Source organism: Phycodurus eques, chromosome 7 (genome assembly GCF_024500275.1).
Source record: "Phycodurus eques isolate BA_2022a chromosome 7, UOR_Pequ_1.1, whole genome shotgun sequence".
NCBI lineage: Eukaryota > Metazoa > Chordata > Actinopteri > Syngnathiformes > Syngnathidae > Phycodurus > Phycodurus eques.
Genome location: NC_084531.1, coordinates 24977946 through 25003240, shown reverse-complemented (window position 1 = coordinate 25003240; position 25295 = coordinate 24977946). Strand labels below are relative to the sequence as shown.

The 25295-nt window shown below is 41.1% G+C and overlaps 1 protein-coding gene across 1 annotated transcript in view; it reads right to left on the bottom strand.

Moving 5' to 3' along the window:
- Window positions 1–24958, bottom strand: part of dner (delta/notch-like EGF repeat containing) — a 35323-nt gene extending 10365 nt beyond the window's left edge. The window contains exons 1-6 of the mRNA XM_061682640.1: window positions 24520–24958; window positions 4925–5263; window positions 4742–4836; window positions 2793–2956; window positions 1528–1676; window positions 472–625 (exon numbers count right to left, since the gene is read on the bottom strand). Of these exons, the coding sequence (XP_061538624.1) occupies window positions 472–625; window positions 1528–1676; window positions 2793–2956; window positions 4742–4836; window positions 4925–5263; window positions 24520–24801 (1183 nt within the window). The 5' untranslated portion in view covers window positions 24802–24958. The remainder of the gene's footprint in view (window positions 1–471; window positions 626–1527; window positions 1677–2792; window positions 2957–4741; window positions 4837–4924; window positions 5264–24519) is intronic.
- Window positions 24959–25295: the final 337 nt, after the last annotated feature.

Below are 25295 nucleotides of genomic sequence, written 5' to 3'. Positions count from 1 at the left end.
CACGGCATCAAAAAGTTTTGAGTTAAATACCAAGAGCTGGTATTGCTGCTAAAAATTACCTTCAGGTTAGTGTAGTGTTAACAAAGCCAGCTACTCATATTTAAAAGAGGTACTAATAGTTAAGTTTGCATGGTGAATTATTGAAATTGATGCTTTTGCATGACACTAAGGTTTCTAATACTGCCATTACAGTGGATATAATGTTTGGCACTCATTAAATTAAATGGGAAATTTTGATTCTGCCCATTCGAGTAATAAATAGAAGCATTATGCACTAGTAAAAGGAATGTATACCATATATATGATATACCGGAATGATAAGATCAATGCTTCAGCAAAGCGCGCTGTTCTTTTAGTCCTTGGTTTAGTCAATTTGTCATATAATACAGGTCTATATCGTCTTTTGACGATAGACATGTCTCACGATGCTAAACATCAGCCTAAAAGGAACACACACACACGCGCGCACACCTGCTTGACAGGTACAAGTGAAGTTGTGTCCTTCGCCTCCCTGCCGAACATCAGCGCAGGTGGCATTGTTACGACAAGGGCGGTGGTGACAGGCATCAAATTCCTCACAGAAGATTCCGGTGTAGCTGTCATCACACTCGCAAAAGAAGGTGCTCTGTAAACATGGAACACATTTGAGAAAATTGAATTAATTAATTCTAAAATAATTTCCCAGGTGGCTTAATAACATGTCTGCAGCATGCTTTTACCCCAAAGATCAAGAACTACAGACATACTGTATTTTTGCAGCATATTTCTTGACAATGTGAACTCGGCTCATTTTAGGGGCGGATCTGTCTCACGCAGGGTATGATAAATATTGCTATCAGCCGAAATCAGTCAGGGGCAGAGAGAAAAAAAATATCCAAGAAGAGCATCGGCGCAACTTTTTAGTTGTAGTTTAGTTACTTTTTAACCATTCACACTCACAGTCATGCCTACAGGCAATTTAGAGTCTCCAATTAATGCATGTTTTTGGGATGTGGGAAGAAACCGGAGTGCCTGGAGAAAACCCACGCAGGCACGGGGAGAACATGCAAACTCCACACAGGCGTGGCCGGGGATTGAAGTCGCCCACCGTGCCGCCGCAATTTTTTCATCCAACCGTTTTCTCTAATGCTTGCCCATATTCGAACTGCAGGTAACTGCAGCCGATCCCGGCTGACTTTGGCCGAGAAGCGTGGTGCACCCTGGACTGGTCACTAGCCAATTGCAGGGCACATTTTGACAATCAACAATTCACACTCACATTCACAGAGATGGACAATTTACATTCTTCCATGAACCAAGCATGCACGTTTTTGGAATGTGGGAGGAAGCCGGAGAACCGGAGGAAAACGCACGCAAAGCATGGGGACTACATGAGCCGAGATTCAAACACAGACCCTCTTGAATGTGAGGCCGACATGCTCGCTACTACGCCACCCTGCTGCCGACGATAAAATAAAACAACAATACAATAAAACAATGCATTTTAAAGACAGTCTAAATCTTAACATTATATTTCTCATGTCTTACCTCAGAGGGCTGTGTGACACATTTGCCTTTACCCGAGCACTGGGGGTCACTGAAGCTGCTGCCAGGCTCCACGCAGCTGCTAGCTTTCACCGTCAGGTTGAGACGAAGGGTGACCTCTGGTGCTGTGGGGGCACCCACCTGGATCACACCTACCATGGAGAAATACTGTCGTCACATACTACATCAGATTTGTTGAAGCTTTCTTAATAAACAAAAGGTGTGAGGATAAGCGGTAAAGAAAATGGATGGCTGGATGAATCATATCAAAGTGGCCCTGCATCCTTTCAATTTTTTTAAACGTGACCCTCAGTGGGAATAGTTTGGACACCCCTAATGTACAGTATATACAGAAACTCCTGCATAACTAGTTGTCTCTGTACGCCCGAAATAGAGTGTGTACCTTATCTCTTTCAGAGCATTTAAGTTGAGAACATGTCTTACAGTTTCTTCAATCACTACTGACGGCTACTCAGGCACTTGGATAAAAATAGCCCCTTCGTGAACATCAGTGTCGTTTTTACAGCCAATCAGCTGTGAGAACACCAATGACGGAACGAATACGACGCGAGCTTCGACCAATTAGAGCGTAGTTGCGCTCTGCTTCCGATTTAATGATTGCCAATCCAGATTACAGTGTCTAAAGTGTACAGTCACAGCAGCTCACTCGAGCAGACAAATCGAATACAATGACAAGAGACCGAAATGCAATGTCATTGCGGCTCCCTCTTTGCTGACTTTGCACATTTTTCTCCACTCAACGTGCTTGTGTGTGAGGTTGAGTACAGTCACGCCTCGATGATGCACGTTTGAATTGATATTAAACCATTAATTTGGTCATTTGCGCACGCCTCCTCCATCCAGCTATGTGGCTGCATATGTGTCCTCTAACTTGACCTTCAATCTTCCCCTCCCCTCTTAATTAAGCATGTCCATTTAATCCCATGTTATCTGTCAGGCAAAACCAAGGCTGTGCTGTCACAATGATCAGACATGAAGGTCAGCAGACAGGCTGTCTTGTGGAACAGCATCAGGTACTCTCTGTAGAACACAGAGAGGTCAGCTAATCTTTCACTAGAATAGTGCACAGTTTTTTTTTGCCTTGCTGCAGTGTTACATATTATCTTGTGCCACTCATGTGAATGCTGGTTAAGCCAATTCATGAGCTATTTTGGGTCAGGTAGTTGTTGGACATTGTATACGTCACCCATTTCTACTACATCAATGCCTTTTCTCTTTTTTAAGTTGAAGTGATAGGAGCATCTTACTGAGGAAGTAGTTTTGTCCCAGAGGCAACGCGTGGTCAGGCACCACCAGCCCATTGGAGGACTGCATGAACCACATCTCCGACCCATTTACAAAGGAAGAACGCAGGAAGCCTTCTTCATTCACACGCCACAGCGCTGGAGCTCCACCAGCGCTCACCACCAGCCTGTTGGAGCAGGAGTACGTTTTGTGAGCGATTTATAGAAAAAGGAAATAGTACAGGTTTGAGCCGTTTGGCATGTTCAATGAAAGCATATAATGGATTTCATCAAAAGTGTGTAGCAATTGTATTCACAAACTAATATAGTCGAACAGTCCACACATGGTATCAATTTATGATACAGTATATTCTATATACCTAATTTGCTCAAGTCAAAAACAGTATATGTACAGTGCATATGCATGGCATGACAGGGTTGGCACTCGGTCATGAAACCTCGACGCCAATGTGGCTAAACAGTATAGAAATCTCCTAGTCACGCTTGTTTGTAGTTAGCCACAACATCACGTGCGTTTATGTGGCTAAAGCTTTCGCCACACTTAGCTAGTCCTCGTCACTGGGAAGCCGATGAGCTTTAACGATGTGGGGCCAATTATAACGATATAGTCATCAATCAGGAGTGGGGCTGAAAGAAATGGGAAAATACTCTTAATTGCGATATTTTAAACAAATATTGACATTGTGATTTAGCCTGTGATTTTGTGTTTTATCTTCAGCATTATTACCTAAACACAAGAAATAAATTATTCTACAATATTGGATATGGCCAACAAATAAACATCTCTTTCCTGTAGGCCGGCCTAAATGTTATGAAGAATTGATATGACGAATAAATCTTTATTTTACGATAGAATTGTAAAAAGAAAAACCTTCAATCACAGTAGAATATTGACTTATTGATTCAACTTCATGCCTTGTAAAAATGTAATACTGTAAAATGATGCTCTTGCCAGTAGCAGTAGCACTGCTGTCAGTGTCAGCCGAGTATAGCGATGCAGTAAAGTGGAGAGTGACACGAGTGACACTTTACATCACCAAGATGTGAGTTTTGTGACTTTTAAGTTGAAGATAAACATTACTATTCTAAATTCTAAAATTAATATTCTATTCTAAAGCAAAGAAGTGAACTCAAGCGTGCGTTGTCCGTTTGCCCTCATTTGTTAGGAGCAGATCTGACTGACATCTTGCCGCTACTAATACAAAGTAAACTGTCACAATGACACGCCATTACATACATGATCCATGAACCTGAATCCAAATCTTTGCAATCAGTCATACAATCATACAATCGGTTTCTATTGGAACAAGTCCTGCAAAACCCACACCAACTAAAAACTTGAAATAACTAATTCGAGCAAAGTATATGTGAATAACACAGAATCTAATTGAATATACAGTATACCGTGAAGAGTTTAGATCTAACCTTCACCCTAAAAAAAAAAAAAAAAAAAAAAAAAAAAGAGTCAATTCATCTAACTGGAATTGCACTGAACCGCATTGGACAAAAACAAAGCAGTCTCAGCTGATTAACTTTTACTTCATAGCTCCCCGTCTCCAACCATGAACTGGCTCACTATCTGTAATGAGAGGCAACATCAAGGACATCTCCTTGACTCTTCCGCATAATTTATTGAACTTACAGGGATGTAATGCTGTTTCTGAGCGTGCATGCTGAAAAGATGGGATACTGCTGCATGAGTAAATACAGTGGAACCTCCAAGGTCGAAGTTTTCAGTAAGAGATCGTTCCGGGCTCAAAGTGTCACCTCATAAAATCTTTATTAAGTATATAGGAAATATCCAGACTGTCATACATATACAGAGGATGTAACCACTGTAAATTGTAGTATGCTGACGTACCTGACGAACACATTATGAGGTACAGGGGGTCATATAAAGTACAAATTAGGATAGAAGGACGAGCTGAAAAGCTACTTGAAGTCACTCTTACTTCACAGCCGTTTCCTCTGGCACCTCCAGAGATAAAGTCAGTGTTGCTGACAACTCGCACAGCTCTGGGCTCACACAGTGCAGACCCTCGGTCACCTAAATCACAAACAAGACCAGATAATGATGTGTTTATAGACCCTCAAGTTAAGGACGACCTAGTAATTGCCCGTGCAATTTGTCTCACCCTGTCCGCCTCCCACGGCACTATCAGAAGCCGCTGACCAGTTTTGGGTTGCCACGGCAGCAAGGTGGGGGTTGCCGGTGTCGTGCTGGCGGACACGCTGCTTGTTTGTGGTGGCTGCGTGGCGGCTGAAGTTGTGGAGGTTACGGGGGTGGCCAGTTCAGGAGCGGATGGTGAGACAGCTTCCCATTCAGCCGCACCCAGTGCGATTTGATCGCACCTCGGGCCCTCGTAGCCTTCGCTACATTCACAGGTGTAAGCCGGCCCTCCCCCTTCTTCTCCGTTGCGCAGGCTGCAGTTTCCATGGAGACAGGGACTGCTGGAACACGGGTCTGTGAAAAACTGAAATTAGGGGGAATAAATAGAATTGTTGGTGAGAGGCAGAACAAAAACATCATCTTCAGCTTCCATCACTTTGCCTACCGAGCTGTACATTTGGTCAGTATTTCCAATAAAAGTTGAAATAGTATATTTTTATATTTATACAGTAGGTTGACTGGAAAAGTGTTCCCTAAAAACAGCAAAGAACAAAAGTGCTTGTGGTCCAGTCTGTCACGGTTCATTATGCTCCCCGATGTTATAAAGCTGCTACAAAACAACAGACAGCAAGAAAAGACAAAACAGAGCAAAACTGAAAGAAAATCATATAGCTACTTATTTTATTCTACTCATTTTGTATACGCTCTGATTTGCGTTTTCTTACTATCACCTCATTGCACTGGCAAGTGCATACTACCCATGGCGTGCATCATTTACTTTGAGATTCACACAAATTTGAATGATGTGAATAAACCAGTCCGTGACTCTGAAGTCTGAACAGCATATAAATGAAGCATTACATATAATATGTTGGGTGACCACTGGTGTTATTCGCTGACTCCCATCAATTTGTGAATTTTTTTTCTTCTTTTCCTTTTAATCTCACTTGATTTCAATGTTTATGGTGTTCCAACAGATGATAACAATTGGGGCTACTGGCTGAATCACATGTCAAGTAATGGGGGATTACACAAACACACACACACAGCGCAATGAGAAAGATGCCTCCTGACAGCCATCATGCTGTTTTTCTTCATCAATATTGAAGTACATTTAAAGGAAAATATTCTTGTTTAGATGTTGAAGGTGAAAAGAGGACAAAGGTTTTCTACATAGAGGCGTGAAATCAGATCATTCGGATTTCTCAAGCTTATCTACGTCACTGGTGAAGAGCTCCGCCTTCCCTTTCCGTTCCCGAGTCAGCGCGCTCTCACATGTTGGTCTTCTACACGGAGGCAACCAATCAGAGGAAAGGGGGTGTGGCCTTAGCCAAATATGGACAACGTGGATACAAAACTAGGTCAAACAGAGGTCGCTGTCAGAGGGGCCTTTTCTGGACACTCGTATGACAAAACCAAGGTTTTTTTTTTTTAAATGAAATTGACAACTATACTAAACATTTTTCAATATTTATTTCTATTTTTCATGTGCGTGTGTGTGGTGTGGATTTAAAAACGCTACTTAGATCTCACCGCATGTGGTGTGATGAGGAACAGATAGAAAGAGATGTGAACGTAACCTTGTTATCCATTTTGAGGAACGTTCAAAACACATTAGAAACAAAACATGGATTTCCCCCCCCCCCCCCCCCCCCCCGCAAACGATACATGAAAACTTTCATGTACGTCTTATAATAAATTTATCACAACACCGTATACAAATGGAGTGAATGTATAATTTTGTTTATACATGTGTAGTGTTTACATACAATGCCGCTGCCTATTCATGTTGCTTTTGTTCAAACATATTTAGTATCCAATAGAATAATATTCTCTTCATAAATTGTTAGTCATATATACCTGTCTTTCAACTGTTGTTAATGTTGCCTTTATTTTTTTATTTTCATTTGCTTTATATACTGTCAAGACTATTTATTTATGCATGTATAGTTTTTGTTTTTTGCTCCATACTTTACAATGATGCTGACTATTTCTCCTACTACTCACATTCACTCACATTCAGAAACATAGCATCTATTTATTCATGTACTGTATAATATTTCCTACTACAGTTGAGTGCCACATACTCTGCTGCTACTTCTTCTGCTCAGCCTTATTGACTTGTGCTGTAAATGTAATATGTATGTGTGTCTTTTTGTGTGTGTGTGTGTGTGTGTGTTTAATACTCTTTTGTGTTGATACTGTCCTCTTCCTTTGCTGACGAAAAACCAAAATTTCAAAATACAGGTTTGTTCTATTCTATTCCCAAACACACTGCAAATATAATTGTAAAGTTTCTGCCATCCCTAAGGGCACAGTATGGATAAAGCTATAATGAGACTGCATAGATTAGCCTTGCTGGCAGGAAGTTGAATGCTAATTGGAGAAAGCAGTGATACCTTGAGCAACTTAAAAATAAACAATGTTCTTAGTGAGGGATTGAACACCACTTTGTGAAGTAATTGACTTGCAACCACTATTTGTTACCATTTCCGCTTGACTATACCATTACCCCTCCACAAGAATAGAGACTCGCTGGATTAAACAAACGTGTCTGGCCCGAAATTGGCCTAATAGACTTGCTGGCTGTATATTTGCTGAATGAAATCTATTCTGCACGCAATAAAATTAAGAATAACTTTTATGATGGCTTAATAAAAAATAAAAAAAATTGGTCTACATATGAACCATAACTAACATTAATATAATTTTATTGGTGAACATCTACTTCAAATTGTTTAATGATTTATTTTTATTGATATTTACTGAAGTTTGAATTAACCTACAGCAACTGTAACTTTAAAAAGTTATATTATCATCTGCCGAAAATGTCATGTAAAATGTAAAATGTTGTCACACAATTAAAAAAAAATTAAAAATGTGTGCAGCCAACGCGACCATGACGGAGCACCATGTAATACTACAATAATAAGATATATTATCAGATTAATGAGCCACACTTTGCCTGAGGCAAACCAACAAAGGTTGAAATGTGCTCACTGAACTAATGCGTTCAATTTATTGTTTTGTGTTGTCTGTTCAGTCATTGTTTCAAATATCAGATATTACAAAATGCGTTTTCCTTTTCTGCTGTTTTTGGTGTGACTATAACAAAAAAGTGAAACTGATTTCTGTCCCTGATGGACAGATAGTTAGCTTATCCCAATTATAAAATACATAGTTGTTTTGTTTGGGTTTTTTCTTGCTTTTCTTAATCAAAACAAGAACATGATCCTTAATTATCTTGGTCAGTCACAATAATAATAATAATAATAATAATAATAATAATGTATAATATAGATTTGTATAATGTCGTTAAAGGGACCCAATAAGGGTTAATTATCAATAAATGCAAAGATTGTCGACAACAGCTAGTTTCGAATTCTACTCCTAATAATTTGATTTATTTAATTTAAGAACTAGGTGATTACAACAAATGCGCTGCAATTACATAATCAATCAGTGAGGCATTTGTTAGATTATGTTAATTCAATTTTCATATTGCCAGTAGTAATTTACATCCGAAATGCACACTGCATTATGAGTTTCCTGTAATTCAGCTCTAACAAAATATTTAATTCATAACAGCGCCAAAATCATTCTCGGAAATAATCCCTCAATGTTGTCATTTGTGCTCTTATGAGGTTTAAACCCTGAATGTGAAGCACTGAAACCGTAGTGAGAACCAATGCAAGCATACACGGAAGCATGATCTTTGCCACACTCATCAAGGAAAACAAAAGAAAAGTTTTGTTTCTCATAATATATTCAAATAGAATAAAATGTTTTGGGGCCGTAGTTAAGTCAAATAAGCAACAACAACAAAAAAAACAGTTCATTCACTGCCATTGACGCCCATTGAATAAAAAAAAAAAATCCATGTTAACATGGAGGACTGGCAGTAAATGAGATATAAGTGATATTCATCTCTGTCAATGAGGGAACTGTGAAGTTAACTTTTTAAAGAGAAAATAGAGTTCTCTTCTTTTTTTCATCAGTATTCTGCGGTCGTGTAATATATTGGTTTGAAGGTTTACAATTCAGGCAATATCCTGACAGTATTTCAGGCCCACATTCATCATAAAATGATTTATTACGTCTGTCAGTTAGAAAACCGGGCAGCAATAAACGCGTTGTGATGCAGTGCCATCCCTTTTGTCCACACACACACACACACACACACACACACACGCACACACATACAAAAATTCATCACTCAATTTACACCGTTTCTATCTCAGTCAAGAGTTGGTGACTGATTTCAAATATTTATAGAGACTGAATGCACATTATTAAAAGTGTTAGGCAGTGTATTGGACCGCCGTCTTCCAATACAAAGAAAATCAAACAATGAAGAAGATTTGCCGATGTCTCGCGTGAAATCACGGTTTGAACTCCAAATCTTGTCGGACCTTTGACCTTATTTTTCCACACAATTATGGTTGAAATTGTAGCAATTTGCTGGAGTTTGATTTTGTAGGGTCCGGTGTATTAAGTTCAATTCTACAACAAACTACAGACATTTTGAATTGAAATCAGTCACTAATCTGCTTCCTATCCTCTGTGATTAAAACAGTACTTCTCATCCATACGGTTTTGTGCTTGGCGGAGGTGATAGTGTCTCACACTTCTTTTGTTTCCCCCGATGCCGAGTGGCAGAAAAAGCAGCGAACCTGCAAAATAGACAAAGTTCAGCAAATAATTTGCGATATTTTGTTATTCCACAGCACAGAAGGCAAAGACGCCACATGTGCTACTGGTACTTGGCATGTTAAAATGGCGCAGAATAGAACAATTCATGCTTCTTCTAACTGCACATTATTTACTGCGGCCAAGTGCGCCAATAAACAGCTTTGCTATGTGACCCTTAAATATGGCTTCCTTTGGCAGGAGACGTGACTGCAAAAGCTTCAAATATCCAACTGTTTTAACTGTTTTAACAAGCTATTACATGATTTAAATCCAAGAGACGATAAATAACAGTTGGCTCCCAAAACGACTCCCATGCAGAAATGAATCCAACAATAAATACACAGTCATCCTTTTCTAAAACGTTCCTCCTTAATCTGCCACCATCTGCTTTATATTCATCGTCATTTTGGTACCATACAGTAACCCAGTGCAATGCTTGTGTTCTGCCCGGACAGAAAAGAGTGTTTTTGTCTGCAAGCCTTTAATGTTTGTGTCTATTTAAAGAATCTTTTGCACTTCAAAGCATCCATCATCCCTTCCCTCGCTAACTCCTTCGCCTTCTGGCCCAGTGGCTTCAAGGAGTAACTCCTTTTTTTTTAAAAAATAAAAATAAAAAATAAACATCTGCTTCCGTAGAGCTCACATAAACATGCCGGAGCACCTTGATGGGTTTCAAGCTTGCCTCGAAGCATGAGTAAATGGTAATGAGGCAGCAGTTCAGCGATAACAGGAACGAACATGCTCGAGAAGCTGTTTCTTGTCTTTTCAACTTTGCTTAGTGTTTTCATGTCTTTGGATGTGTCATTCATAATTTAGTACACAGGCAGCGGACGCTTAAAAGTGCTCCAGCAAGGTCCCTGAGCTGTCGTCGAACAAACGAGCAATAAACAGGACAACTACTAGCACACCGCTATGCCAAATGCTCAAATTAACATGGGAACATTGATGGGAGATAATGAGGGGTGGAAGGATGCAAAGAGCATACTAAGTGATAGGAGAGTGATTGATGTGTTGTGTGCGAGCCTCTACTCATACCCGCTAAGTCACAGATGTAAAAACCCAAGGCCCGGGGGACCAGATCTGGCCCACTGCGTCATTTTATGTGGGCCGTGAAAGCAAAATCACGTGCATCCATGATCCTGAGAAGAGATATTACAACCATTTTTTTGTTACCAATCCTCCTTTTAAAACAAATTGAATAGTAGTTGAACAATCGATTTATTAGCTTCTGATTTCAAAACTAGTTATCCATCCATTTCTTGTGTATTTGTAATTATATGAGACGATTATGTATACAATTACAGTGGACCCCCATATAGTCGCAGTTTGGCACCCGTGGAGCCAACCTGAAAAACACATACTGGTGGTTTATCCCTGCTTATTCAAGAATATTTTGGGTTAAACATGTTTTTATCAATAATCCATGGATTTCTGTCCCTGTCCCTATCTCCCGCGAACATCGGTGTTCCGCTGTATATGGTTTCAGTCATAACAGGCCTCTGAGGGGGAAACCGTAACCACGATGTGGCCCATAATGAAGACGAGTGTGACACTCCGGCTCTAAGTATAAAACCGAGGGACTGTTGGACACTGTTGCTGCTGTACGGCTTTGGATAAACTTGTTAGAATTTTTTTTTTTTTTTTACATAACACATGGAGACAAACACTGTTCTGTTCGAAAATGCTCTTGGAGTGGATGCAGATAAATAACATGGTGCCACATCTCCCATATGCAGCCTCATCTGTCTACATGATGCGTCTATGTTCTGTACAGAACACTCAGTGGCTGCGCTTTTTCTTTACTAACTGGGTCTCGAATAGCGCCTCTGTTGCTGTGGAGATAAGAAGCCTGACATACTTTTGCTAAGTGCTACAAAGACGTACGCATGAAACACGACAGGTTTTACTATCTTCACACTGCATTAACGTCCGACCATCCATTTTCTATAGCACTGCAGTCTGTCACAGCTGACATTGGGCGAGAGGCGGGGCACACCCTGGATTGGTCGCAAGTCAATCACAGGCTGTGGTCAGTGGTCAGGGCCAGCCAGATTCTCTCTGCTGGTCTAAACACTATCAATAGCACTGAGTGACATTTACATACTAAAATTCTATTATTTCCAATAAATAAAATTGAATCAGTTTCTTCCACGTCACACTCATCTGCACGGGTTCTTCAGAATCAGCAGCGCTGGCCGATGTAAATTTTCCTACATTAGCATTGGGACTGTTTCTTTAACCAATCAGATTTCAAATTCGTCCTCACATGGCCAGAGCGCTGGCCCTTAATGACATCATTCCCAAAAATATTATTTGAAACCGGGTGTTATTGTAACACTACATTATGAAGTCATACCAACGTAGCACCTGTGGCTAACGCTTAATATTACTAGCAATGCTATTTTCGTGAAGCTTGGGAAGATTGCGTGTATGTTTTTTTCTGTGACTTTATCACAAATAAGCACCATGGATGGGACAATGCTCAGTGTTCGGTACACTCTGCACAGAGAAATAAGCCCTTACGACTTCAAAAAGCAACTCAGAGATGCGGATAAAACGTCATGCTAAATTTCTGTTCTAACCAGTCAAGAATTTGGGATGAAAAAATACAAAAGAATGTTCTGTCAAGAGGAGAAGAGAAACTCAAACTAGCTCCAGCTGACCCTCTTGAGGACAAGCAGTATAGAAAATGGATGGATGGATTATTTGAGGCGGAATTAAAAAGCGGACATTACAGTGTGAGACAGACTCAGATGTCACTCGCAACAGACGACTGAAAATCCTCATGGAGAGAAAAGATGTGATCTGATGTGACTCAATGCATGCTGGCTTAAGGAGGAAAAAGTGTTTTGGAGCAAAATCAAAGATCTTTCGTATATTTTTCACATTTGCTTTATGGCATGCATTGAGATTAGAAACAATCGTTCACCGGCTAAAAATGGGTCCGATGACGCTCCTGCTGCCACTTTGAGTTAGTCTCAGGCACACACTAGGGAGAGTGGAACATCCTGTTCAACCTTTGTCAGGCAAAACGTAATAAGAAACCATCTCCTCTCTTAATAGCTGCTCATTAAGCAGTCAGGCAATCACAGGCATTCCTTCATTCTGAACGAATGAAGGAACATTTCTGAGGAAAACGGAATCATAAAAAGAAGCAGACTTGCTGACGAGCCCGTGTGGAAAACATGGACATATCCTTTGTTTTTCTCCAGCACAAGGTGACATGCTCTGACACTTTCTGTTTAGTGTTATGTATTCCCCACATGTTGATCTTTTGGCTCAGAGCTGGTCATCAGTCTGTTGCCATGGAGATCTTGGAAGGAGAACAGGGGCATGCTGCGTCTAATTGGGCCTCATAACGTAAGGGTCCACTGGACGCGCACCGTGACTCTCATGCAACAGCTTGGTGCCTGAAGAGGTGCAAAATGTTCAATTAAAGGTCAACGCTGAGTTTGTGTTTGTGACTCGACCACACAATGTGTGCCCGGGATGCGCAAGCACAGCTGTGTGTGGTTGGTGTGAAATTAAAACAAATAAATGAGAAAGAACTTAAGCATCCATGAATTTTCAGTAAGCACTTAACTACCAAGTTGCAACTGAATTTGGGTGTTAGGCAAGCTTGTCTCTGCTATTTTGAAGAATAATGCGGGCGTCGGGCGGAATGCTTGCATTTTCAAAACCATCACGTTTCAGGAAACCAAATAAACAGCATGTTTGGTGAGACATTAACTTTGCATTAACTTTCCAATAACACTTTAGACTGGTCAATCATTTGTGAAAATAGACCCACGTGAGGACACACAAATTACTAGTAAAGATTTGAAAAAAAATATGTAAAACTGACTAAGTTCAGACTGAGGATTGTTATCTAAAAAAAAAACTAATTACATGTGCAAGCAGTGGTTAAGTAACATTTTAACTCATACACGTGCAAAACTACCACTGTTGATTACAAAATATAAAAACGATAATCTTGATTGTCGAAGGCGGAGTGCAACGACTGGTCAGGAAGCAGATGCTTTTATTTGTTGCATTTTTTTTCTTTTAACATTTTTTTATTCTCATGAGTTAAGTTTTATTGGATTGCTGGTGTGACTTACCATCAGAGGTTACCACAGGAATAGACAGATAGATCGATAGATAGATAGATCCTATGAGGTCTTGTAAGGTACACTAAGGTCTCATGAGATGTCATCCACGATGGTAGTTCAAACATTTATGAGTGACTTTATATTTTTCATCACCGTTTTGGTTCCTACCATTACAGGGTGTACTCCACCTCTTTCCAAAGTCAGCTCCGATAGGCTCCATCTCACTCGTGACCCATTCGGAAAAGGGATATAGAAAATGGATGGATGGACGACCACAGGGCCTTCACCTTAATGTCTCGGATACCTTTCTGATATTGTATATTTTATGTTGTTACATAATTTTCAGTGTCTGTTTTGTTTTTCGCTTACGTTGCTTTTTACCAAAACCTCATACTGGATCTCTGCACTTTCTGATAAGTACATTTCCAACCCAACCCCCAACAGACTTCTTCCCACGTAAGCGCAGATGTTAAAACGAGCTAATCGCTGTGTCTCCAGCAGCGCCTGCAGCTGAAGACAACTCGTCGCTTGCCTCTCCGCCGGAGCTGCTCTGTTGGTCCTAAAGGGATTTGATGGATTTAGCTGGCATTTATTCTCTGCAGCAGAGAGATATGAGGGACACAAAGCAGTGCACCACCATCCCATAGTGTGCTGGCCTGTCTCCCACTTGGCTTCATTAAAGTAATATACTGTAAGATCGACTTTACAGACAAGCGGTGAATCTGAAAACAAGCCCACTGGAGACATCGGCTACTGAGAAACCATTTCTTTTTTCAAACAGCTCTGTCTTTATCCAATGGAATGATGAAAAATTCCAAATACCACATAAAACTTGCAAGAATCTGCAAAAAAAAGCTAGAGATGAAAAGGAATTTTCACAACAACAACATCTCAAAACACACTTACTAATCCACAAATTTGCAGTATGTTGACAGTAGCAAAAACAAGACATGTTGATATAAGGTCATTACTGCAAGCGAAGACTATTCTATCTTTCTATAGCACTACACAAATTATTATATACTTACAATACCAATAGAAGGAAAACAAATACAATAACAAAAACTGTTTACCTTGAAACATGCAGGTTAATTTATTATTATTATTTGCTTGAAGGTGTATAAAATATGTAGTGCCTTTGTGTGCACTTTTTTTTGTCTTTCAGGTGTTAGTGGTGTAACAAATTGATTGGTAAACTGCATATTTAACATGATGGCTTCCTTCATCCAGGATGCAAGAGGACAACCTGCTTCCTTCACAATGAGTGAAGCAGATAAAACGTGCAGATGTATAAATATGGCATATTTTGGCAAAATTGGATTGTGGTGCCCTCTTTTGTTTTGCCAAAAATATTAATTGATTACTCATACACCTACTATAAACTCGTTGTGCAGGCGTGGCAGTGTTCTTCACATATTATCAGCCTGACATGGCTTTACCAATATGTATGTTGTTGTTTATCTCAAAAGGTAGCACTACATGGGATACTGCATATCATATAGGCCTACTACAAGTAACAAAACTAAACCAGTATATTGAGCATTTACTGGACAAAAAAAAAAATCATCACATTATTAATTTTTTTTTTTTTTAATATAGCAGGAATATGAAAAAAACAATTTGTAAAAAATACTTAAAAGCTTACAATAAAAACAAAATGTCAAGTTAGTACTTATATAAATATCAATAAATAACTGAGCAGAGGTACCCGAAATAAAGTGAGTTTTTTTAAAGCAGACATCAAGTTGAATAATTGGGTCTTAAAACTAGGTAAAAATGTACAAAAGCTTTGGTTGGAAAATAAATATGAATAAATTACCTTAATCCAAACATGTACCTTAATTGTTATTCTGTTCTTTCTAATTACGCAGAGCAGCTGTTGACTGTTAATTGCTCTTAGGGGGCCCTTAGTGGTTGCGGGGTGCCAAGTAGGGTTTAGTTTGCTTATGCCTTGGGCCTGCGTTGTTTTAAAAATTAATAATGCTGGGCTGCAGCAGCTGATTTAACTGAATTTTCCGGACTGGGAACAGAAAAAAAACAAAAAACAAGATGAAACATGACAACAAATACCAAGAAGTCATTGTTTTTACATTATCCATGAAATATTAGATGTTATACCGTGTACTATTTAATGTTAAGAAAATAAACTAGCCATTTATTTTTAGGAACATGGTCATAATGCGATGTGAGCTGTAATGAGGCGCAAACATGTCAGGCGGGCTTGTGGCTATGTGAAAATGTAATCTGGTGCAACAGTGCTTTGAGGTAAATGTCACTTTGTTCCATGTTTTAATGTCTGAACCGAATACAACTGTGTACTAAAAAAAAAAACACTAATGAATAGAATAGAAATGCTAAATGATGCTAGTGCTAACATAAATTGATATATTAAAAAGCACTAAAGTAGGTGATATGTGGTCACCACAGCAACAATACAACCTGTGCTCTCCAGTGCAACACCATCATGACTTTGGAACTCTTATTTTAATAAAGTATAGGAACATAAAGTGTTTGTGTTTGCCGCACTGGATCTGTATATGCATTAGAACTATCAAACCAAGCCCTCCTCCTCCTCCTGAACTTCTTAAAGATAAAAAGGCCAGCTGATGTGGGAAATGGAAATGATTATCCAGCAGCTCGCTCCTCTATAAAGCTAACACATACAACGGCGCAACAGTAATTGCAATGAGAGCTCAAAGCGGTGTTTTTTTACTCCCTGGAACGCAGATGCTCTCTCAATGGTACCGCCAGGGTTATAAACAACAGGTATCACTTTTATCACACCACCTGTGGTTGCCTCACTTTGCTTTTTCTTACAAAGAAACCATGTATTCTGTATACATTGAACCATCTGTGAGAAATTGAAATACAGATGCCGCGAGATGCACTTTTTTTTCCCTATTACAGAAAAGTTGACTGACCTGACTAAATGAAGCTCCTCCCCTGTTTAACAAAGTTGCTTGGCACCAGGATGCCACCAGAGGGCACCAAAGCACTATTTCTATATTAGACATGGCTTCGGCCTTCAGCCACTCACGGTTCCTGCCCCCAAAAACCGAATTTGTGAATGCCGAACCACCACTGTACCACAGTTGAAAATGTTTCCGCCCATGCATTTTCTATTTCTCTTGTCCTTCCCTCATGATGACCAACTTACATATCCAAATGTAAAATAAGTTTGAAATTTGCTTTTTTGTATGACTTTGATGATATGTCTTCTTTGTAATTGTGACATTTTGTTTTATCACAGACATTTAAAATTGTAGTAATTATGCTCTGAAGTTGTGTCTCTTAACGTGCAACACGGTTACATTTTAGCGAGGAAGTGGAAAAAAAAGTGAGCAATATGACTCATCAGAAATGACATCATCACACTAATTGGCCATGGGTAGACCTATGCAAGTCCTCGGTTTTATTTTTCATATTTCTCCACTGTTTTGAGCTGTCATGCCGTGTGTCACGCAAACCAATGCAACACTGTTACACATTCTCAGAAAAAAAAGATATATTAATATCTGTTTTTCTTTTTTATTATATACCCCTAGCTAGTTTGTTCTTGACCTTTGTTTTGTGTGGGGGAAAAAAGGTTTGTGTAGTAAAGCAAGCACCGAAGACACATCCCCTTGTTATAAAAAGTCAACGGGTCCCACAGAGTGATGTATATACCGGTAGTATTTTTCTTATTCAATAGTCTTAGTCCACTCACTAACAAGCGAGATATTTCAAAGAGACAACAGGACTGTGAGCTCCGCTTAATAGGACACAGCGCGCGTGTGCGCACGCGCGTAGTGGTCAGACTATTTGGTACACCTGCACAGTAGAATGTGATTCAGTATAAAATGTATTTAAAAAATCTACCGCAAATCCAACAGAAAGGCAATCATGCTGCTGTGCGTGTGAGAACGGGGATGAAGGGATGATCACAAATTGTCATCTATGTGGGATGCATGAAAAAACAAAAGTTCAGTTGGACATATTGTGGTGGTCTATGCGCATGTATTTAACTCAATGTTTATTTTTGAGGTTTTAATTTGCAGTGGTTTAGGACCAAAGTGTTTTTTCTGTTTTATGAGAATATTTCTTATATAGCAGCACTTGTAAAGCAGTCAATTAATAATTTAACTCTAGAAAAAAAAAATGCACCCTGTCGTGATGATGTGGCCACTGGCCAAAAGGTACTGTGCTTTTTGTAATGTAAATCACACAATTTATATTGAACACTTTCTTGCTCCAGCTCTCAGCAAGACACATTTTACCCAAAATTATGAATCCCAGTACAAAACACGATGAGCAAAGGAGATATTAATAACATTAGAGATTAAACGTGACTTTAAATAGTGTCCAGTTGGACATTTTTGCAATAAGCCACAGTTCTCATAATGAAAAATGAACGTATGACGTTGCGACAGCTCCCTGGACTCGATTCAAGATGGAGGGCTCCAATGTCGTCAGACCGTCTATCATGTCATTTTTATAATTAATAAGATGGAGACTGAGGACAGAGAAGGTCTGGTAGCTGTGAACACCCAACAACAAGACATCGCTAAAACCAGAAAACAAACATGGAAATTGACATTAAAACAGTTGACACTAGGTCTGATGATAAAACAAAAAGGACGTTCAAGACAAACACTGTCATGCCTGCACGCTATGAAATGCTCCACAATACAATGGCTAAGGCCAAACACAATCATCTTTACTTTAATGATCAATGTAGGGATAATGCAACTATAATTATTCGACACTCGACAAACTGAGGATTCACAAAATTATCTGACAGCCCTGCCAATTCCAAAGTTGTGTGCAATTTTGGAGATGTATTTTCCGACCGACATATTTAGTTTCTCTCTTTTTTTTTTTTTTTTTTAGATCTTTTTTTTCCTCCCTCATTGAACCATCCATCAATCAGAGGAGAGCTGATGCAAAGCAGCACGGTGCTCTTCCAATCAGGTCATTCAGCAAATCTCAATTGACTGCTGTTCCAGTTTCCATGGTGAAGGAACAAGCAGAGGAATAGAAAGCGAGGTGAGGGAGTCAAAAAAATCAATGATTCCCCTTGAGCTCGACTTGAGGTCTGTGTTGGCTGTGAGCTCAATCGCAATAAAACCGGGATAGATGTTGTTGCATCATGTTACAGCAGCGGACAACAGGTATTCACTTGCTTTATGGGAACAGGTTGACAGCAAATGTTCTCAATCTATGTAACGTGCTTTCCATTTGCAACTGGTAATCTATGGAATCCGATCTGTGCCAAAAAGAATTCGCCAAAAACTTGATAAATCACAAACAAAAAAACAAGACGATCAAACAAGACTTATTGAATTGCGAGCAAAAAATAAGACACTGAGAGATATCATCTAATTCAAGCGAAAAAAATGGATGTTATTACTTGCAATGAAAATGTTTTTCGCTCGTGATGATGATATTCGCATAATGCAGCCCTATGGGTGGCACAAGTCAGTGCAAACTGTAGGCCGGTCCCAAGCCCGGATAAATGCAGAGGGTTGCGTCAGGAAGGGCATCCGGCTTAAAACCTTGCCAAACAAATATGAGCGTTCATCCAAAGAATTCCATGCCGGATCGGTCGTGGCCCGGGTTAACAACGTCCGCCACCGGCGCCGTCAACCTGCGGGGCGCCGTTGGAAATTCAGCTACTGTGGGTCGAAGTCAAAGAAGAAGAGGAGGTGGAAAGCGGGTTCTTCGGCAGAAAGAGAAGAGGAAAATACAGAGCCTAGAACTGAATGTGGGGACTTTGAATGTTGGGACTATGACAGGAAAATCTCGGGAGTTGGTTGACATGATGATTAGGAGAAAGGTTGATATATTGTGTGTCCAGGAGACCAGGTGGAAAGGCAGTAAGGCTAGAAGTTTAGGGGCGGGGTTTAAATTATTTTACCATGGTGTAGATGGGAAGAAAAATGGAGTCGGGGTTATTTTAAAAGAAGAGTTGGCTAAGAATGTCTTGGAAGTGAAAAGAGTATCAGATCGAGTGATGAGGCTGAAATTTGAAATTGAGGGTGTTATGTGTAATGTGATTAGTGGCTATGCCCCACAGGTAGGATATGACCTAGAGGTGAAAGAGAAATTCTGGAAGGAGCTAGACGAAGTAGTTCTGAGCATCCCAGAGAGAGAGAGAGAGAGAGAGTCGTAATTGGTGCAGATTCTAATGGACATGTTGGTGAAGGTAATAGGGGTGATGAAGAAATGATGGGTAAGTACGGCATCCAGGAAAGGAACTTGGAGGGACAGATGGTGGTAGACTTTGCAACAAGGATGCAAATGGCTGTAGTGAACACTTTTTTCCAGAAGAGGCACGAACATAGGGTGACCTACAAGAGCGGAGGTAGAAGCACGCAGGTGGATTACATCTTGTGCAGACGATGTAATCTAAAGGAGGTTACCAACTGTAAGGTAGTGGTAGGGGAGAGTGTGGCTAGACAGCATAGGATGGTGGTGTGTAAGATGACTCTGGTGGTGGGGAGGAAAATTAGGAAGACAAAGGCAGAGAAGAGAACCATGTGGTGGAAGCTGAGACAGGACGAGTGTTGTGCAGCTTTTCGGGAAGAGGTGATACAGGCTCTCGGTGGACGGCAGGAGCTTCCAGAAGACTGGACCGCTGCAGCCAAGGTGATCAGAGAAGCAGGCAGGAGAGTACTTGGTGTATCTTCTGGCAGGAAAGGAGAGAAGGAGACTTGGTGGTGGAACCTCACAGTACAGGAAATCATACAAGGAAAAAGGTTAGCTAAGAAGAAGTGGGACACTGAGAGGACCGAGGAGAGGCGAAAGGAATACATTGAGATGCGACACAGGGCAAAGGTAGAGGTGGCAAAGGCCAAACAAGAGGCATATGATGACATGTATGGCAGGTTGGACACTAAAGAAGGAGAAAAGGATCTATACAGGCTGGGCAGACAGAGGGATAGAGATGGGAAGGATGTGCAGCAGGTTAGGGTGATTAAGGATAGAGATGGAAATATGTTGACTGGTGCCAGCAGTGTGCTTGCTAGATGGAAAGAATACTTCGAGGAGTTGATGAATGAGGAAAATGATAGAGAAGGGAGAGTAGAAGAGGTAAGTGTGGTGGACCAGGAAGTGGCAATGATTAGTAAGGGGGAAGTTAGAAAGGCATTAAAGAGGATGAAAAATGGAAAGGCAGTTGGTCCTGATGACATTCCTGTGGAGGTATGGAAGCATCTAGGAGAGGTGGCTGTGAAGTTTTTGACCAGCTTGTTCAATAGAATTCTAGTGCGTGAGAAGATGCCTGAGGAATGGAGGAAAAGTGTACTGGTGCCCATTTTTAAGAACAAAGGTGATGTGCAGAGCTGTGAGAACTATAGAGGAATAAAGTTGATGAGCCACACAATGAAGTTATGGGAAAGAGTAGTGGAGGCTAGACTCAGGACAGAAGTGAGTATTTGCGAGCAACAGTATGGTTTCATGCCTAGAAAGAGTACCACAGATGCATTATTTGCCTTGAGGATGTTGATGGAAAAATACAGACAAGGTAAGAAGGAGCTACATTGTGTCTTTGTAGATCTAGAGAAAGCCTATGACAGAGTACCCAGAGAGGAACTGTGGTACTGCATGCGGAAGTCTGGAGTGGCAGAGAAGTATTTTAGAATAATACAGGACATGTACGAGGGCGGCAGAACAGCGGTGAGGTGTTCTGTAGGTGTGACAGAAGAATTTAAGGTGGACGTGGGACTGCATCAGGGATCAGCCCTGAGCCCCTTCCTTTTTGCAGTGGTGATGGATAGGCTGACAGATGAGGTTAGACTGGAATCCCCGTGGACCATGATGTTTGCAGATGACATTGTGATCTGCAGTGAAAGCAGGGAGCAGCTGGAGGAACAGTTAGAAAGATGGAGGCATGCTACTGGAAAGAAGAGGAATGAAGATTAGCCGAAGTAAAACAGAATATATGTGCATGAATGAGAGGGCTGGTGGGGGAAGAATGAGGCTACAGGGAGAAGCGATAGCAAGGGTGGAGCACTTTAAATACTTGGGGTCAACCGTCCAGAGCAATGGTGAGTGTGGTCAGGAAGTGAAGAAACGGGTCCAAGCAGGTTGGAACGGGTGGAGGAAGGTGTCAGGTGTGTTATGTGACAGAAGAGTCCCTGCTAGGATGAAGGGCAAAGTTTACAAAACAGTAGTGAGGCCAGCCATGATGTATGGATTAGAGACAGTGGCACTGAAGAGACAACAGGAAGCAGAGCTGGAGGTGGCGGAAATGAAGATGTTGAGGTTCGCTCTTGGAGTGACCAGGTTGGATAAAATTAGAAATGAGCTCATCAGAGGGACAGCCGAGGTTCGATGTTTTGGAGACAAAGTTAGAGAGAGCAGACTTCGATGGTTTGGACACGTCCAGAGGAGAAATAGTGAGTATATTGGAAGAAGGATGATGAGGATGGAGCTGCCAGGCAAGAGAGCTCGAGGAAGACCAAAGAGAAGGTTGATGGATGTCGTGAGGGAAGACATGATGGCAGTTGGTGTTCGAGAGGAGGATGCAGGAGATAGGCTTTCATGGAAAAGGATGACGCGCTGTGGTGACCCCTAACGGGACAAGCCCAAAGGAAAAGAAGATGATGATATTCGCATGTGGGCTTCATGGTTTTGTGCACACTTCCAATCTTTGTGCGTGCGTTGCCTGACTTTTTTTGCATTTTCTTTTTGTCACAAACCTCTCGGGTGGCCGGGCTTTATGAGGAATGCGTCATTTTAAGCAAATTTTTTTTTTTTTTTTTTTTTTGCGTCACACTGAGCAGAGCCAGCGACAAGAATGCAAGATTCAATTTACGATCGCCTTAGGGAAGTGTAAGTATCTATCATATACGTTGTCGATGGTGTACTAGGAAGAAGTGATGTTGGAACATTATGCTAGTAACATGTTAGAACCGCACAGGTCCACAGTTTATCAACAATTTAGCAGCTAATAACCCTTAGATGTATTGCTAACGTTAGCTACCATACTGATTTGACTGTACTGTAGCTAACGGTTATTAGCTGTTGTTGTTGTGTATATGTCTTGGTTGATTGATAGTCTTGTCAAACTTCCAGGTCACATAAACACGGCCAATTAAATCTTGAGAAACTTGTCGTGGGCTCCTTTGTTAAATACACCATTTTGCTGGTTCTCAATATAGACAAGCATGCGGACACCTTCCAATAAAACAAGATGTCGCATGCAGTAGCTCAAGGAAATCCGAAGGGGGGCTTATGGCTGCCACCTGTTGGTGAGTCAGCTAAAGTTCACCCATTCCCCTTGCAGCTTCCCCTCCGTCATGCTGCAGCAGACTCATCCTCTGTGCTGCTCTTGGATCCTCTCTTTGGCCTCGGCATGACTCATAGACACAGCTGACTACTGTATTGCACTCACTGCAGCCGTTCACCGCGAGCTCGAGTGGACAGCGGCAATTCAGAAGAGGACCTCGATGACAACAATAGGTTTGGACAATTGTGTCCTCGGATGTAGTACACATCATTCAGTGGTAAAGACACTCCAACGGCATCTTGTGCGCGACAGGCTGACAATTTTGGATGTAGTCCTCCTCTCATGATAAGAAAGCCTGCATAGACTCCTGCTTCTCTGTGAAAACTGCTCGAGATGTATATGTATATTTCCATTGCTGGGAAACACAATGCCACATCCAGTGCCATATCTGCTGCTAGATTTTTTTCAAATGCATTACACTGACAAGGAAATGTAAAAATGAAGAAAGTAGAGGAATAAATAACTGAAAGGAAAAGCAGAAACAGTACGAAGAGTGTTTCATTGGCTGTAACATAACCATTTTGGCATTATCTGGTTACTCTGGGTGTTTTAAAATATAATTTGTTGGCTTATTCTCTCTAATGTGAAACAATTCAAACCAGTGCGCACATTGACACGATGCAAATTGTCTTTCCACGCACACAAACGCATAGACCCACAAACTCCGCGTGTGCATGTGTGCTACCGCTCTTCCCTCCTGTTGCCACAGCAACGCTGCCCTTGCCTCCACGTCTCAGTAATGCCACATGCTCCCGCTAAAAAAAAGCTATCCCGTTCTACAGCACAAATGCACATTTTGCAAAGCACCCGCTGGATGGATGTACGTTTATCCCAATAACAGAATCTTGTTCAAAACAGTACGTTTGTGTTATTATGCTCAGGACAAAACATAATGAAATACTGCATTCGTAATACTCTTAGTATCGCTGATATTGCATATCAACTAGAGAGCTTCAAGAAGGCTATACTTCACAGGTGTCAAACCCAAGGCACGGGAGCCAGATCTGGCCCACCACATCATTTTTTTGGGGCCCACTAAACTACCAGTAAATAAAAGTTCCACTTCAATTTTCCTGTTAAAATTATTTGTCTTTTCATTTGCGCAGGAAATCTGTACTAAAAATTTTGTTTTTCTTCACTTTTTACAAATATTACACACGTTTTTTCCCACTACACCCCTTAACATAAATTGAATAACAGTTGAATAATTAAATATTTGCTTTTTACTCATGACTTCTGATTTTAAATTCAATTTGTTGTTAAAAAATAATTATATAACACCACTGCAATGCAAGGCCAATTGCGTATATATACAGTGCATAATATGTGGATTATAGGCTACATATATATGATATTTAGTCATAAGCTTGTGGCACTCTGTGGGAAACTATAACAATGTGAGTTTTACACCCCTGTGTTATAATTGATTACTTAGAACACCTGGTAAGTGAGACGAGCTCTTCTAATAAGAAAGGCAAAATTATTCTATTTTGTCTGATTCCACCAAAAACTTCAGCATTCTTCACCATTGCTTTCCGCCGAAATGAAGACAAGTTAGGGACTGACCTCACAGTTACGTCCAGTGAAGCCCTGACTGCACACGCAGGTGTACTCCCAGGTGTCCTCTGGCCTGCCTGGAGACGGGAGGGCCAGGCAGAAGCCCACGTTGAGACAGGGTCGTCCTTCGCACGGGTCCGGCCGAGGCGCGGCCCGGGTCGGCGTGGGCTCGGCCGGGGCCGGGGTGTCCGGGGCCAGCTGGAACGGGGAGGGGACGGCGCCGGTGCCGCAGTTCAGGAGCGAGGGGAGAAGAAGGAGGAGGAACGGGGGAGGCGTGAATCTCGAGCTCATCCTGATGCTCGTACTCGTCTGGTCTTCTAGTAAGTGTTGGCTCTGCCGAAAGTGTGTGAAGAGGCTCGCTGCCCGAATGTGGAGCCTCTGCTGGGCTCAGTCAGGCAACAGCGAAAGCCGGCTGACTGAGAAGGTCGGGATGCAGGAGGAGAACAGATGGAGAGGAAGAGGGTGGGCGCTCTGCTCTCTACTGTGTCTGAGTCAGTGACGTCACGAGCACCCACACTCGCACCCCACCCCCTCCGTTCACATTCACAGTCCCTCTCTTGGCATAAAGTCACAGTGACGAATTCCCTTCTCATTAAGCGTAAGCTCTGATTGGAGGCCGCCTTCCAAGGAGGGTTAGAGGAGAAAATGAGTAGGGCTGCAACTATTATTTTAATCATCGATTAATCCGTCGATAATTTTTTTTATTAATTAATTAATCGGATTCAAAACCACATTTCAGAAATTCCATCCCTGAATTCAAAGAACATTAAAACAGAAGCTTATTT